This window comes from Seriola aureovittata, chromosome 7 (genome assembly GCF_021018895.1).
Source record: "Seriola aureovittata isolate HTS-2021-v1 ecotype China chromosome 7, ASM2101889v1, whole genome shotgun sequence".
Lineage (NCBI taxonomy): Eukaryota > Metazoa > Chordata > Actinopteri > Carangiformes > Carangidae > Seriola > Seriola aureovittata.
The window spans coordinates 15,385,222-15,400,014 of record NC_079370.1 but is presented as its reverse complement, the minus strand read 5'-3'; the positions used below and the strand labels follow the sequence as shown (position 1 = coordinate 15,400,014).

Here is a 14,793-nt window from a genome sequence, read left to right as displayed (position 1 = left end):
TGCAGTATGTTTGGTGGGATTGCTGTCAATATCTAGCAGTGGTCCATAAAGATCAACTTAATGATAAATGTTGCCAAATCCGTAATGCTACTGTTGCTTTTGTTCATTTGTGTTAAATGAACAGGTTTCCATTTATACCGAGGCTTCATCTCTGACAACTTGTACCATGTCTGCTACCCTCACCTTTCCTGCTCGTTGATTTGCAGCCTGTTTTCACGATGTGTTTCACTGCAAGCCTAATGCTATGAAATAGACCCTTAATGTGCTGTGTTGTGTAGTTAATAGCTTCTACCCAACCAGAACACCAAGTATTAATCGACTTTGATACATCATAGCACGGCCTCCTCTGAACCTCTCCTTTAATCAACTGAGAGACTTAATTTACATTTTGAAAAGGAGCCGCTGATAATCTAAATAACTCCACATAATATGATCATCTAGATTAATTGGCCCTTTTAATTTATGTTTCTTTAGAATCACTAAGTAACCTTGCTTCTGCTTATTTATTTAATCAGTAATAAGTCAACAGAAATTGTACAGAAGAAACAGAAACGATATGTAATCTGACTCTTTTTTTCCCTTTTTCTTTATTCTCTCCCGTTTGTTAATCTCTCCCTCTCTCCCAACTACGAACATATCCTTCATCTCTTTCCCTCCCCATCCAACTTTCACTACCTAACCTCACAACATCCCTTTGTTGTTTCCTTGCTCCACTTGTCTCTCTGTCAAATTTCCTGTCCTATCCTCTTCCTACACCCCACTGCCCTCTCCTCCATGTAGGAGTTCAATAAGCCTCAGGAGGACCTGCTCAGGCATCATGCCAGTATCAGTAAGCTGAAGAAGAACTTCATGGAAGCCGTCCCTGAGCCCAGGCCCAGTGAGTGGGACAAGCGCCTGTCCACACACTCTCCGTTCCGCACCCTGGGTATCAATGGTCAGCCTCTGCCCAGTGCGGATGGGGTAAGTCCTTCACAAAAAAAAACCCCAGCTGCCAAATACTCTATTTTAGCTGGAGTCTGTCAGTTCGGGAATTGAAGGAAATTGTGCAAATATATACATTTTCAACTGTTTAAGATTATCAGTTCCTGAACTGACCTGGTTGAAGTTGCATAAGTTTTCCATGGTTCTGCGTCTTCAGAGATGATTGTACTTGATTGGAAAACATCACTGCACTAATGTGAGCATTGTGCATGGATTTGTAATGGGATAGAAGAACCTGAAATTCTAGCTAACATCTTATCATGTTGGAGTAATTTTTAGGTTTTTGTAATTTTAATCATTGAACATTAAGATTCTATTCTTTTTTTTACATGATGAATATATTCAATCAAAAGACACTGATACAGACAAGATCAGGCTCTTCTAGTTGTCATTCTTGGTTCCCTGATGGAGAATAATGGATTATGTGTGCATGTACAGACCTATTCAAGAGAGTAGCATGTGGTATGTAACACATGCATGTGAATGAAGAATGCAGTCTGACTTGTTGAATAGGGTCTGTACTTTTGTTCTTTCACAGACTGATGTGGATGAGGCAGTTTGAGTCACGTTTAATACTCTGAGCGCTCACTTTAGTTCATCTTACCTGAAGTGAAGGACTCTGAACCCTGACACGTCGGTGTTGCATGACTGACAGACCGGACTTGTACTGCATGACTCAGAGATGACCACTCTCTTGAAAATTTGCATGTTCTGACACTGAACAGAATTTACTTTTCCCCCTCTCCTCTGTCCTTCCTTCATTGTTGACCTTTCTTTCTGCATTTAATACTTTTTACTTTGCACACTTTCTTTTCAAGCTGCTTTCACCTTTTGTTTTGGCTGCTGCTTTCTCCAAGCCTTGGTTGTTTTTCCATGAAGAGACAAGGCCTCATTCACAGTTGTATCAGCAGTTTTCCCTCCACTCTCCCTATAGTAAATGGTAATAAGGATTCCATTATGAATGTAATGTAATTGTACTATTACTGGCATTAATAGTTGTATTGCAGTTAAAATAATTACATGAAAGCTTTTATGAGGACCAGAAACACAACACCAATCTAGTTGAGCTGTTTTTACATGAATAAAAAAGTGTAATCTATTGAGGTTCATTTTGTTAGCGAGACATTCATTCAAGTGCATTATCATTGCTTGGACATAAACCACTTTATTACTTGGAGATTAATCCCCCCCCAAGGGTATCATATTGTCAGGATGCATTAGAGTTGCGATGAAATCAAAGTAAAGCAAACCTGACAATTTACAGCCTGCAGTGAGGAAATGAATCAGAGCAAACATACAGTGTTTGATGGAAGCTGTTGAGAATATGGCAATGGTCAAATATTGTCTGCCTAGTGGAGAAGACAGACAAACATTGTTTATTCTCAGTCTGTTGTTCTGCTTAACTTTCAATGAGTAAATGTGAATTATAGAACTAAGACTAAGACTCCTACTGTGAGGAAGGTAAATAATATTACAGGCAGCAGCAGAATTGGTCCCACTAGAGCTAATTGGCTAAAATGGTGGAGGTAATTAATATACACTGCAGTTGGTTGTATAGATACTACAGGCTTATGTTTTTCAGACACATCACCACACAGGGCATCTGCACCAATTTAACATCCTCAGATGAGATGCCTGTGCTCATTGTGGCTAGACTGATTCAGTTGAATGTAGCCTCTCTCAAAAACTATAAAATACTTTGATCATTACAAGTGTGGATGACTTTCTGTCTTTTCAGTCTGAAGTGGAATGTAGGACATGGAAATAAATCTTTAAAAAATGCATGTTAAAATGCATGTGCCGATAACATTTCCATGCTCTGGGCAGCAAACGTTGCTATTAAATCACATTTCTGTTAAAATAAACACTTCTGTTATTGTTGTTAGCTCATGAATTTTTTATTCTAAAAAAACTATTATTGCCCAGCTCTGGCTTTTACACTGTCGGTCATTGCAGACATTTCAAAATTCCTCCCTCTCATCTCTCTTCCCTCCTCCTCCTCCTCCTCCTCCTCCCCCCTCCCTCAGTTTGTCATCCGCCTACCACGCGGCCCCCTGCTAGACTTCTACTCCAAACGCAGCTGAGGGGCCGTCTCGACCCTGCGGAAACCCCACACAGGTGTGAGTGTGAGCCGTGGAGACCGCACCTAGTCCATCTACCCATCAACCTCTAGCTTTCTCTTCTCCTCCTCCTCCTCCTTCCTTCGCCTCCTCTGCAACATCACTGTAGCATTTTTCATCTCTCATCCTCTACTCCACTTGAGAAGCTTTTTTTTTTCTGGCCTCTGAGGAAAAAGACTTTCATTCCTTCTATTTCCCACTGCAGCACAATTCCCATGGTTTCTCCAGTCAGAAACAGACTCCAAAGACTGATAAGGACTGAAATGACAATCAACCCACGACCCTTTTGCATTTTCCGTGAAATTGTTTGGATTTTAAAGATACAAACCAATCAACCAGTATGACCTAAGAACTGACTTTTATCTGTTTTTTTTAATGTGTGACCATATCACTTTGAGCCTGCTTTTTTTTTTACACATTTCTAGGTGCATTTATATTGTCAGTTGTCTTAGGATATTATATTGAGATGAGCTGATCACTGTGATGTTTTTGGGACATATATATACACCTTTTTCCAGAACACACATGAAATAAGCACGAGAAAATATGAATCAAAGACTTGGATTTTACTCTGGTTACTTAGTCTTTGTCACAGTATAGTGTTTCCTGTGATAGGAGACCTTGAGGCAGCTTAATTGTAATACTTATTAACCTCTTTATCCTTCACCAGTGTTTTGCGAGGCAGGATGTAGCAACTTCAAGAGATTTCTTGTTGCATGACTTTTTGACAATCAACTTTGACCAGAGAATAAAAGGCATTCCTTATACAGTACAAATGACTAGTGTAGATTTTGTCATTTAAAGTTTCAGATTCTCTTTGAGTTCAGGTATATTGTGTGTAAGTCCATGGCTCTACTGATAGTGTATGTCATTTTTGTCATCACTCCCTCTTGAATGACGATTTAAACAAAAGGAAAATCCATTTCATTCTGACACACATTAAATTATATTCCCTGATGAAATATACAGTACGCAACTAAACCTGTATTCAGTATCCATTTTATTTGGTCACCTACTGTAGCATGTGTCGTGTGGAAAAGGGTGGATTTGGCCATTGTGATGCCTGCAATATGTTTTCTTAAGCTGTAGCACTAAAACAGTGTTGATTAGACCACCACCGTTTTCCTGTACATGTGTAGTGCCTCACAAAATGGATACTGTGTGTACATCATCTTTAGAGAGTTGCATATTTTTTAACTTGCATGCATACATGTTTATAATCTTTGTTAATTTGGCTTGTTATGCCAGCCATGTCAGTAGGAAATACTTCACCTACCCATGATCACATAGTGACTATGTTTTGTCTTTTTTAGAGTGTGTGCATTAGTTCCCTAAGCAATGGTTCAGAGACAAAGGCTACACATGAGGAAACCAGCAGCAGTTTGGGCTTGTCAGGCACACCCTGGCCCACTGCGTGCCACAAGAGTGAGACTGATAGTGTCGAAGCCCACGGTGGTCCTACTGAGGAAGAGTCATGTGATCAAGACGGGGTTGTAGTTTTTGAGACCTCCTTGGTGCCCATCGTAGAGGTGGAGATGGCGCAGTTGCCTCCCTCCCTCGAACCCCACTGTAAGGCTTTAGATGAGACCCAGGAGGAAGAAGGATCATATCCCGGTGTGTCGGAGTGCTCTAGGAGGATAGTCGGATCTTCCCCAGCCTCCTATTTCAGGAGCGATGGTCCACAGGTCATACGCTGCTTCCAGGTAGCCTGCTGACTCCCTCAGGGTGATGCTGATTCTGTCTCTGCTTGGCCTCTGTATCATTTCAAGCCTGCCACACTTGCTCACTCCTTTGCAGCAACATTAAATTAACGTCAAATCTGTAAAGGGAGTAGTGCGGTGTGAATTATGCTTGCCATAGTTAAATGTATCAGATTGCTGCAGATGTGTTGCACAGTGGTGTGCTAAGTTCTCAACTATGGTGATGGGTCGTTTTAACACTAGCACATTCTTCTCTGCCACAAAATGTTTCTGAGGTATTGACTTTACTTTCATCATCTTTCCAACCCACTTATGACTTCATATTTTCTGTTTCTGTTTCTATTCTGTAATAGTTGGTGGTGGGAAGGGGATTAACAAGGTTGTTGCTTCCAAAAATCTTAATGGAAACAAATTTGGTGAGAAGAAAGGGCTGTTGCGGTGAAAATCGATCCACACAGCAAAGGCTCAGAAGGGAATGCATGGGGGTCAAATAAAATGGTTGCCGTGAGATTCGAAGTGTCTGGTTAAACAGCCACTCATGGGGCTATGCTCCCATCCACAGCCCCCTCTGGTGCAGACCCAGACAGTCACCATCACAGCTGTCTCCAACTCCTTACCCACTGGCATCTCCACCACAGAAGTCCCTATCGTGCCGACCAAGACCTTCACCTATGAGTCTTCAAAGGTAGGAGCTCCAGCACCTGCTCAGCCCAGATCTGTCTCAGCTTTATTGCATGGATAGCCACACAAGCTGACTATATGCAGGTCTGGGAGGACCAGGCCAGGGGCTCCAAAAAGAGCATGAGGCAGCACAGCCCCTTCCCTGGCTTGAAGCTCAGGGTCACAAAATGTAAAACCATTATTCAGTCTACCTTTCCTTTGATGTTTTTCTCAGGTGACAGTTGATGGGACAGACGAGGACAAAGATGGCACAACTGTGTCCAGCTCCAAGACTGTTACCTCAGAGACCACGAGTGGCACCACAGTCACCACCACTACCACTCACATCTCAAAGGTCAGCAGGACAAATCTTGCTCTTGCCTTTTCAGTTTTATATTTTATTTTATTTGGCACTCAGTTGTATTTTTTCTTCCCTCTACCAGGTAGTGAAAAGTGGATCTTCAGAGACTCGTGTGGAGAAGAGGATTGTCATAACTGCAGACTCTGACATTGACCAAGATAAGGTATAAACGTCTACCCATGACACAAAACACTACTGGAAAAAAATATATACTGGACAAAATATACAAGCTAAGTATATAGATCTCAATGTTCTCATCGAACTCTTGGCAAGGAAGTGTATTTCCCAAATTGGCTAACTATTCCAGTAAGAACCATTTAATGAAGATGATGATAATAACTGATTCAAGCAAATACAATTACACATAATGTCTTTCTTGCAGGAAAAACATGGCGGAGCATCAGCATTGTAACTGAATCATCACCTTCGTTTATTTCCTTGACTCTACACCTCCGACATCAACTTCATCAGAGTGCAGCAATCAACACACACTGACCAGCTCTATCTACACACACACGTATCCAAAAAGAAATATCTCATAAATCAGCACCTACAATTATCGATGAACTGAGTAGATAAATGTTAGGAGATCTTCATTTTATTTTTTTTATTTTTTCAGTTGAGCTGTTCGTTGTAGGTAGAGGAGGGCTGCACAGATCTCAAGTTTTGATTAAATGCTTATCTCATTCTGGTGTTTGAAAAGCTTAGCGGATACATTTTTATTGGTTAAAAAACAGCATTTTCAGTTGAGTGATCTCAGTTATGTTTGCTTTTGAATGCTTTTATTTTCCTAGTGGTTTTTACATTGTTAATTTTATACAAATGCACTGTTTCCATTCTAGTTTAGACACCATTATCAGCATTTATTCCCTTGGTGCTGCTAGGGGAACGTTAAGACTACATTCAAGGGAACGCTTATTTTTGTTATTGTTTACTTGTCTATTTAATTCAGGAGAGACATTTTTTTTTAATGTAATGACATACCTCACATCAATATGTGAACAAAGATATTCTGTGCTCAAATTTGGAGTTTGTTTGGCTTTGTTCACTGCTCAGGTACAAAAACAAAAAACCTAAAATCTTTTCTTCCCCAACCAGCCAAGAACCGGTAGCCTACACATTATTGTAAAGTTTGAATTAAAAATTGATCTATTTTGAAATATTTCTCTATTTTATAGAATTAATGCTTTTATAGTATTTGTACAAATTGAGGTTTTTAAGTTATTCATATCCACCTGCTCATGAAATTGTAGGTTACCATTGTGCTGTGAACTGAATTTCGAGGTCTCTCTTTTAGACCTCCTTACCTGTCTTGCCTGACACCCTGAATCATTCTTATTCGTTTCCTCTTGTAGTCCACCAAGTTTATCAAACTTTTCTCAATTTACATATGACAATGGAGTGCTTCCTTCAGCCCTATGTTTTATTCAGTAGAATAGAAGCCATAATTGCTTTGAATATATTTGGTTGATAAGAAACGTCTTACAAGCTTTGGTCTGTTTATCTCAGGTTTTGATATTCTTTTTAAGACTACAGACCTCCATATGATTGTATGAGGAATGTCCATATATGTATATCCATCCTACTTTAAATGTACGTTTATGTTCAGCCAAGTGAGGTTGATTAATGTAAAAGCTCGTCTGTCACAGTAACCACTCGTGTAAGAGGTGAAGGCAGCTGTCCGAGTATATGTGGCTTTTCTCTCATAGGAGCACAAGTTGTCTTTTTTACATGTTCTACTATACAGTAATTTATTTGTAAAGTAGGGAATGTTTCATGTGATTTGATGTACTGTGATGTTTCAACACAAGCTGGTTTCCAGGCTTCCACTAAAGATGTCACAATGTTAAATATTGCATTCATTATCAACCAAGTTTGTAAAGCCTTTTTACCATATAGTCTAAGTAGATTGCTTTCTCACTTGCTGTTTATCCCTGTACCTTTCCATAGAGAAGAAAATACTTAAAATATATGATCCCCTTTTAGATAGCATGTTTGTTAGCAAACTCTTTAACCCAAAAAGAAGCCATTGGTATTTTAGCTACATGGATGACAACAGCAAACTCCCCTGGAAGAAAACGTAGAATTCCACATGAAGAAAAATAGGTTTTAGACAATGGAAAATATTGTTGCTTTGTGACTTATCCCTGTCTTTTTATGAAAAAATAAAATATGCATTATTTTGCATTTTGGTGCGCAGTGTATATGTGAAGCATACACGAATGAGATTTTCATAAGAAATAAATATTTAATGCCATTCACTTGTTTCATAGTGGATGTTGCCGCATGTTCAATCAACACCAAACGCTCGAGGGGAAAAAAGTGGCTAGATTGTAATACCATAATGTAAACAAGATGAAACCTCAAATACGCAATTATCAGGAAAATATTGTTACAGTTGCCTAAACAGTCAAGCACAAACATAACCACTGAATTCAAATGAAACAGATCAGTGTAAAAATAAAAACTTAAATTGAGAATAGTTCCATTTTAAAGATGAGCTCTTTCTTTCTGCCTCTAATTTCGTATTAACCATTTCTTGGAAATAGCACCCAATCACATTTATGAATATTGCTGTTTTCAAATAAAATCCATCACCTTAACACAATAAAATCTTGTGCACATTCCAACATTTGTTCTGCAGCACAAGTTAATATGATTTGATGCAATTTAGTGTTAACTTTAAGTCAAGTATTGATTGACCATATCACTTATAAGGCAAATCTGTCAGCAGCTGGTGGCAAGATTTCCTGTTACATTCAATCACCTGCAATTGAGCCACAACACAAACTAGCCTTCATTAAAGCCATGTTTCTGTTTTAGAGAAACAACCCTAAAATATGAAACGATCAATTGACATCAATTAAGGATCAATCAAGCGACTGAGCTTTTGGGAATAATAACATGTTCAATACAGAAAAAACTAACTTTCTCCACTGTAACATTGTTTCACTAAATGAGCAATAATGGTTGAATCTGGAGAACTGTACAGGCATTTATTGGGAATATATAATCCATCGCTTCAAATAAGTAGTAAACGACAAAGTCTTTGAGTCCAGCGTCTTTGTCAAAGCGGGGTTCTAGCGAATTGTCTTGACTGGACTCTTGAAACTTGATGCAGCCTGAAGTTGAAGTTGATAAGCCATTGGATGAATCTTGAAACCATATAGCCTAAACAAGAAAAAAAAATATGATTACGTCCTGGATACAAAGAAATTTCTTTTCAATCCCCTGAGGTCAGAGACTGGGAAATGATTGAAATTTCTTATACTCATGCCAGTACAATAACCTTATTCTAAAATTATGATTTAGATGAGTAAATAACTTATTCAAGAAAGAGTAAAATCTGAGCAGGTGTCAAATCCCAACTTTTTTTGTACTTGGCAGTTTTATCAAGACGAACAAACCTTGGCACAAACTGGTTGGCTGGTCGCTTTGGACGATACTCTGGGTGCACCATGAACAGCATGTGGGGGAACCCTGTGCCAAAATAGGCTCCATCTGTGTGGTGGTGTCTTGAAGATTTAGGGGTATAAACATCCATGCACTTTGGGCAATAAAGCTTCACCATTGCTTCCCCTGGGATGTCTGACAAACCTACACCAGACAGGAGATAAATGGTGAGGGATTTGTCTTCATAGCCACTTACAAAGTCACAGGTGCAGCACGGTTCTTGTGTTAAATGTGGAGTTTAAGAAAAGTCAGACTTACCAATAGGAAGCATTGGCTGATTCTCACAATAGACTCTGGGGCAATAGCCAAAATCCCCTTGTTGATACTTTTCCAACTACAGAAAACAACAAATTTGGAAATCACTGCTGATTCTTGTCATAGGGCATGTAAGAATTTGAAGTTATTAAGTAAAAGCTTACCATCTGTGCAATGCCTCTGTTTGTGAGGATGTAACGTGCATGTATAAGCCCGTAGAGCATTTCTGCTGCCTGCTCTATCAAGTCACTCTGGTTCGGGTTATCTTCAAGCTCCTCATCTGTCAATTCAAAGCAACACAGGCAGCTAAAATCACTGTCACTGCTTTACCTCATTTCACACGGCTAATTCCTTGACAGTCTCACCTGGCTCCAGGTCGAGAATCATGTCCAGGGCCTGGCGATAGTGAGGAACCTGCTCATTTAAACCTGTCAGGTTAAATTTGTCTTGTATGTAATCCTCATCAACCTGTAACACAGCAGTAGAAGACAACAAATGGCAATTAATTGCATTAATTACTGTTGCAACAGCAGATTGCCACAGCACACTGATGTGGCAGCATTATGTAAGAGTTTAACAGGATTACTTAGATGCTACCAGTGAAAAAGGCAAGGAGTTAAAATTAGAGTTGGAGTGTGTGACACACTGATGCCAACACTAACAACACTATTCCTAGTATTTTTATTTCAAGTTTTTTTCCTTTCACACGTCTCCCTTGGGTACTTTATGAGTGAGCAGATTTCATGTGCTTCAGTGGAACAAATTAGCTGCAACAGGCAACTCTGAACTATAAGTGTCAAAGTAAGACCACCAAAGTGACACATGATTACGAACTAAAAGAAAACATTACTTCTATGAAACTTAGTTGCCATATCCAGGTATGTGTTAGACATTATAAGAGTGAGATGTACTGTTAGAAAGGAAGAGTAAGCCCAAGCAAGAATATTTGTCATTTCAGCCACAAAGATACAGCTGAAATGAACCATTGTTTCCCCTGGACCAAGCAAAAAAATCAAAATGCATAAAAACAATAAAAGCCCATGGGTGCATCAAAAAACCTGTCTTCAACAAAATATGTTAGTTTTAACTGAAAGTGCACAGAGCTTAGATAAACTAACATATAGTATACACTCATAGGGCTGCAACTAACAATTAGTTTTTCATTTTTTGCTGATTATTTTCTTGATCAACCACTTCATCATTTGGTGTATAAAATGTAAGAAAATCATGAAAAACTGTCTCCACAATTCTCCAAAACATCCAAAAAGTATGTATGCAAATGTTTGCAAATGACATATTTTGTTTTCTTTTTTTTGAAGTGGAAAAAAGTAAATACAACCCCTTCAAACAGACATTAAAAAAAAAAAAAAAAAAGTTTAAATGTTGATACATTGTCTCTTTATCTTTCATGAACTTAACTTGAAATATAATGCGCTGAGTAGTCAGTACGTTTTATTATAGCCAGCAAAGAACATTTCTGTTCTTGAATTAGGAATTTCCACCTACTTTTCACTGTACATAACTTAAAGTTCTGAGATATTTTTAGGCAATCTTGTCTAATGTTATGTTAACCCACCGGTTTTCAATGATGTTCCAAGTCAAGTGATTGTGCACAATCTTCTACGTGCAACTATATACAGTTTACTATCATGCAATGTAGAGAAACGCAGTAAATCCTCCTATATGAGAAGTTGTACCCAGCAAATGTTCGACATTTCTAAACTGATGCTAGATTATCAAAATTGCTTGTCAATAAACCTCCAATCCAGTGACTAATTGCTGCATCTCCATACACAATAAAAACCTATGTAATGTTCAAATGTAAAAATAGGTTTGTGTTGGCGGAGGTGGCTGCAAGGCGTTCAGCGGTTTGACTGCATGTGGAAGAGGCTGTTGCAAGAATCCCCTTTAATCCCAGTTTAAGAAAGAAATAATCCTGGACACTAACCTCACAGAAGAACTCATTCCCTCTCAGTCCACAGAACCAAGATATCCAGGACACCTCCTCTGAGCTGCTCATCCTCCTGACAAACCAAAACAGAGGACCAGGATTAATTTTACAGGCTCACTGGTTGGATAAAAGCTAAGCACCGGCAGCTCAAATTCTTGCGATGTAGACTTCATAAACACAGATATAACACGTTTTCACATAATAGATGCAACAAGCTTAAACAGTTTTTTCTGGGACATTTAACAAACATGTGATTGTATTGTCTATAATCTTCAATTTGCCTTTTGAGTTTGCGTCTCTAACCTGCTACCTACGTTAGCCCTTGATTTAAACGCTAGCTTGGTAGCAATCGTTGGTTAGCGCTAACACGTCTAACGTATAGTGGGGAGATTATTTATTGTAACGGCAACATGTATTCAGAAGAACTGTCTTTGCATATTTATAACAGTTTGCAGAAAGTCACTTTTACTCACCTTTTTTTTTTAAATTCGTTAACACATTAACTTGCGGGCTTTGCTGGTTTGTCCTTGCTTCCTGGATGACAAATACGTTTTCCGGTCATCCGGATTTTTCAAAATAAAGTTACTCATGACGCATATTTCATAGGCAACAGTAATGTAAGGAAATGTAGCAATGTTGATTCATATATACCCATTTTAGAAAGATACGATTTTCTATTCGCTGTATAATGGATTTTCCAACAAAGCTACAACAGTATAGAATTTCTGATTGTTTTATTATGTTGATGTTTTGTGTGTGTTCAAATTTGAACTTGTGAAATGTTTTCACCTGTATTCACCTATACATAAAACATCACAAAGCTATGTTTTGTATTTAACTAAGCAGCATGACATAACATTAGACCACGGTACAATAGCATTTACAAAGAAGTTAGTTGCCTATAATGTGGGAAATCTGTACTGCAGTCATAATCACAAAGGGCCGATGCACAAACATTTTATGCAGATTCCAGTGTTTAATAAAAATTACACTTTTTACAATAAGTTTTTTTTCCTTCTGACATGAATTTGGAAGCACTTAGATGATTTTTAAATCTGAAAAAAGTCATAATGACATTCAGTCCAATTTAGGATGGAGAGCACTTTCAGGGCAGGTCTGAAAAGGTTTTGCGACTAGGTGGTCCAGCATCTTTCTGCTCCTGTTCCTTTCCCATGCCTTCAAACATCAAGATCCTTTAATGAAGAAAATTACATGTCAGCTGCTATACAAGACATTAGTGTAAACTTTAGACAGATTTGGACAATATCTTTACTTAAAGTACTTCTCACATTAAACCAATTTTTTTTATCAACAATTTTTTTTGCTATCAAACTTGTAATTTAATCATACAGATTTAGGCTTAAGGCCATCAACTAACCAGTAACTTCATACAAATTTATGAATTCTCAAAATTTTGCATCTACTATTTGTTTTTGTTTTTTTTTTTTTTTTTTTTTTTTACAATTTGGGGACTTAATCTCCTGTTAACCCTAATCCTCCTGTGACTCAACTTTAAGTCTCCATCCACTCTTTTTTTATTACCCAGTATTTCATACTCACAGTTTTAGTATTGCATTTCTTTTTCCCAGCATCATATTCAGGAAGTCATTGTAGCTGATAGTGTCTTTTGATGTTCCTCCAACCACCTCTGACATCATCTTTTTCAGCTCTAAGTGAGTCTTGGCCAATCCAAGTTTCTCCAGCATTCGTTTTAACCCCATTATATCTATAAAAATGATAATTCACAGACAGCAAATAAAAAAAGGTCCTCATATCTATAACCTGTGAAGACATCTTTGTTGTGAGTCATTGCTGAAAGCAGCAGTTGCTCAATGTAACAAAAAATATTTCAGGGCTGTAAGACTGGTGCAGTTTTACCTATTTCTCCTTTGTCATTCAGATCAAACTCCATGTACTTTTCTGTAATACAAACAAATATAGTCTCATTCTGAAATGTATGACACTACGGTAAATTAATAAAACAATTCACTTAATGAATGATCACCCTTTAATACTTACTTTTAAACATTTCAAGTTTTGAGGCAAGGTCTTCCTCTTCTGCATATTGGGGATCTGAGAGAAAAGCCTAGAGGAGTGATAAATACATGATAAAAAAATGTATTATACATATTATTATTAGTATCACACTGGTGTCATGTTTTTGTGTTCCAGCCCCTGTCTGTAGCAAACACATATCTCTAATGTAACCTGATGACTTTGCCTAAAGATATCAATTATCAGTTCAACACACCTCATTGATAGAGCTCAGCTTATCTTCCTGCTGAGACTTGAGAAAACCATATGCTTTCCCGCCTGTAAGAAACCAACACCCAATTCACTGAAGTCTTACAAATTATCCATTAAAATACATACAGAAAATATTCTTAACTACACTGATTAAATTGGCTGTAAGACTAGTAAAATGACAAATGGAGACATAGCCGAAAAAAGTCAAACTAACCTTGAAGACTGTCCATTTCTTTGCACAGTGCTGAGAGACTGTGACAAATGCACTGAGAGTGTGAAAAGTTACGATGGCGTTTCTATAAATCGAGCCAGAAGAGGAAGTGGTGTCAAAGTTTCAGTTTGTATTAGTGAAGTTCCTACATAGAATTTAAGGTTGTAACAAATAGAGGTAAACAGGAGGATGCAAAACATAACATTCACAGTTAGTCTGACTGTGTAATGGTCAGGATGGGCTTATTCAAATGTATAACTACGCTCTCACACAGTATATGTGCTCAACAATAAGTTGAAATTTCAATTAAAGAAGGAAGAATGATACAGCAAGTTGTTGAAGTTTTTTTGCAAACAGAAGGAAATACACATTACACTGCAGAAATGTTTAGCTTATGAGGCATGTTTGGAGAACATTGTAAAGTTTTTATTAGTCTGGAAAGTTTCACTGAGGGTGCAGTTCTCTTTTTCAGGAACATTCCATCTGCACTCATGCATTTACACACATTCACACCTGAAAGCAGCCCAGTACAAGCAGTCAGATCTGCTGACCACTGTGCAGCTCCACTGGAATAATTTTGGTTTAAATGCATTAATGCTACTCTATAACTTTCACTGCTCACATTTAAACACGAGTGAGCCCAGGAGATAAGTTGACAAAAACATGTGCTCTTATTGAACATGATGTAATTTTTTATCGTGCTAGCCTACATGGTGGTACCATTAGCCACATAAATACATAAACAGAAAAAAACCTAAGGTTTGACTGTTAATTTCCAGATGAGAAGTTAGTATTTCTGTTGATAGTCATATCAAAATGCAGAGGTCATAGGTCACTGGATAATCAGAGTGAAT

General features: G+C 38.0%; 3 protein-coding genes across 15 annotated transcripts in view; 1 reads left to right on the top strand and 2 right to left on the bottom strand.

Moving 5' to 3' along the window:
• The window catches only part of LOC130172493 (titin-like), a 32,000-nt gene extending 23,991 nt beyond the window's left edge, over nucleotides 1-8,009 (top strand). For 7 of the 13 annotated variants that reach the window (XM_056381255.1, XM_056381254.1, XM_056381260.1 and 4 more), the window contains 6 exons: nucleotides 781-960; nucleotides 4,415-4,804; nucleotides 5,364-5,486; nucleotides 5,697-5,816; nucleotides 5,905-5,985; nucleotides 6,205-8,009. In XM_056381255.1, the coding sequence (XP_056237230.1) occupies nucleotides 781-960; nucleotides 4,415-4,804; nucleotides 5,364-5,486; nucleotides 5,697-5,816; nucleotides 5,905-5,985; nucleotides 6,205-6,234 (924 nt within the window). In that variant the 3' untranslated portion in view covers nucleotides 6,235-8,009. Of the gene's footprint in view, nucleotides 1-780; nucleotides 961-3,008; nucleotides 4,377-4,414; nucleotides 4,805-5,154; nucleotides 5,487-5,696; nucleotides 5,817-5,904; nucleotides 5,992-6,204 lie in introns of those variants that run through there. The other 6 variants (XM_056381258.1, XM_056381262.1, XM_056381264.1 and 3 more) reach the window with 6 other exon arrangements.
• A 41-nt stretch (nucleotides 8,010-8,050) lies between these two features.
• Nucleotides 8,051-12,069, bottom strand: LOC130172495 (casein kinase II subunit beta). The gene is made up of 7 exons (XM_056381266.1): nucleotides 11,955-12,069; nucleotides 11,479-11,554; nucleotides 9,896-9,998; nucleotides 9,695-9,810; nucleotides 9,534-9,609; nucleotides 9,230-9,419; nucleotides 8,051-8,993 (listed from the first exon to the last, which is right to left on the bottom strand). The coding sequence occupies exons 2-7, from the start codon at nucleotides 11,548-11,550 to the stop codon at nucleotides 8,903-8,905; spliced, it is 648 nt and encodes a 215-aa protein (XP_056237241.1). The 5' UTR covers nucleotides 11,551-11,554; nucleotides 11,955-12,069; the 3' UTR covers nucleotides 8,051-8,902.
• Nucleotides 12,070-12,198: 129 nt separating this feature from the next.
• LOC130172496 (allograft inflammatory factor 1-like) lies at nucleotides 12,199-14,043 on the bottom strand. Its single transcript, XM_056381267.1, has 6 exons — nucleotides 13,943-14,043; nucleotides 13,733-13,794; nucleotides 13,501-13,567; nucleotides 13,360-13,401; nucleotides 13,042-13,207; nucleotides 12,199-12,674 (listed from the first exon to the last, which is right to left on the bottom strand). Exons 1-6 carry the CDS (start codon nucleotides 13,956-13,958, stop codon nucleotides 12,587-12,589), a joined length of 441 nt encoding a protein of 146 aa, XP_056237242.1. The 5' UTR covers nucleotides 13,959-14,043; the 3' UTR covers nucleotides 12,199-12,586.
• Between the last annotated feature and the right edge of the window lie 750 nt (nucleotides 14,044-14,793).

What these genes read in the sequence shown, in the direction of transcription:
- LOC130172496 (XM_056381267.1), bottom strand. An exon ending in AAAACTTGAAATGTTTAAAA is followed by an intron (nt 13,402 to 13,500) that starts GTAAGTATTAAA and finishes TTTGTATTACAG; the next exon opens with AAAAGTACATGGAGTTTGAT. An exon ending in AGAAATGCAATACTAAAACT is followed by an intron (nt 12,675 to 13,041) that starts GTGAGTATGAAA and finishes TCTTCATTAAAG; the next exon opens with GATCTTGATGTTTGAAGGCA.
- LOC130172495 (XM_056381266.1), bottom strand. Translation starts at nt 11,550, where the DNA reads ATGAGCAGCTCAGAGGAGGTGTCCTGGATATCTTGGTTCTGTGGACTG. An exon ending in GGAATGAGTTCTTCTGTGAG is followed by an intron (nt 9,999 to 11,478) that starts GTTAGTGTCCAG and finishes GCTGTGTTACAG; the next exon opens with GTTGATGAGGATTACATACA. An exon ending in GATTCTCGACCTGGAGCCAG is followed by an intron (nt 9,811 to 9,895) that starts GTGAGACTGTCA and finishes TTGAATTGACAG; the next exon opens with ATGAGGAGCTTGAAGATAAC.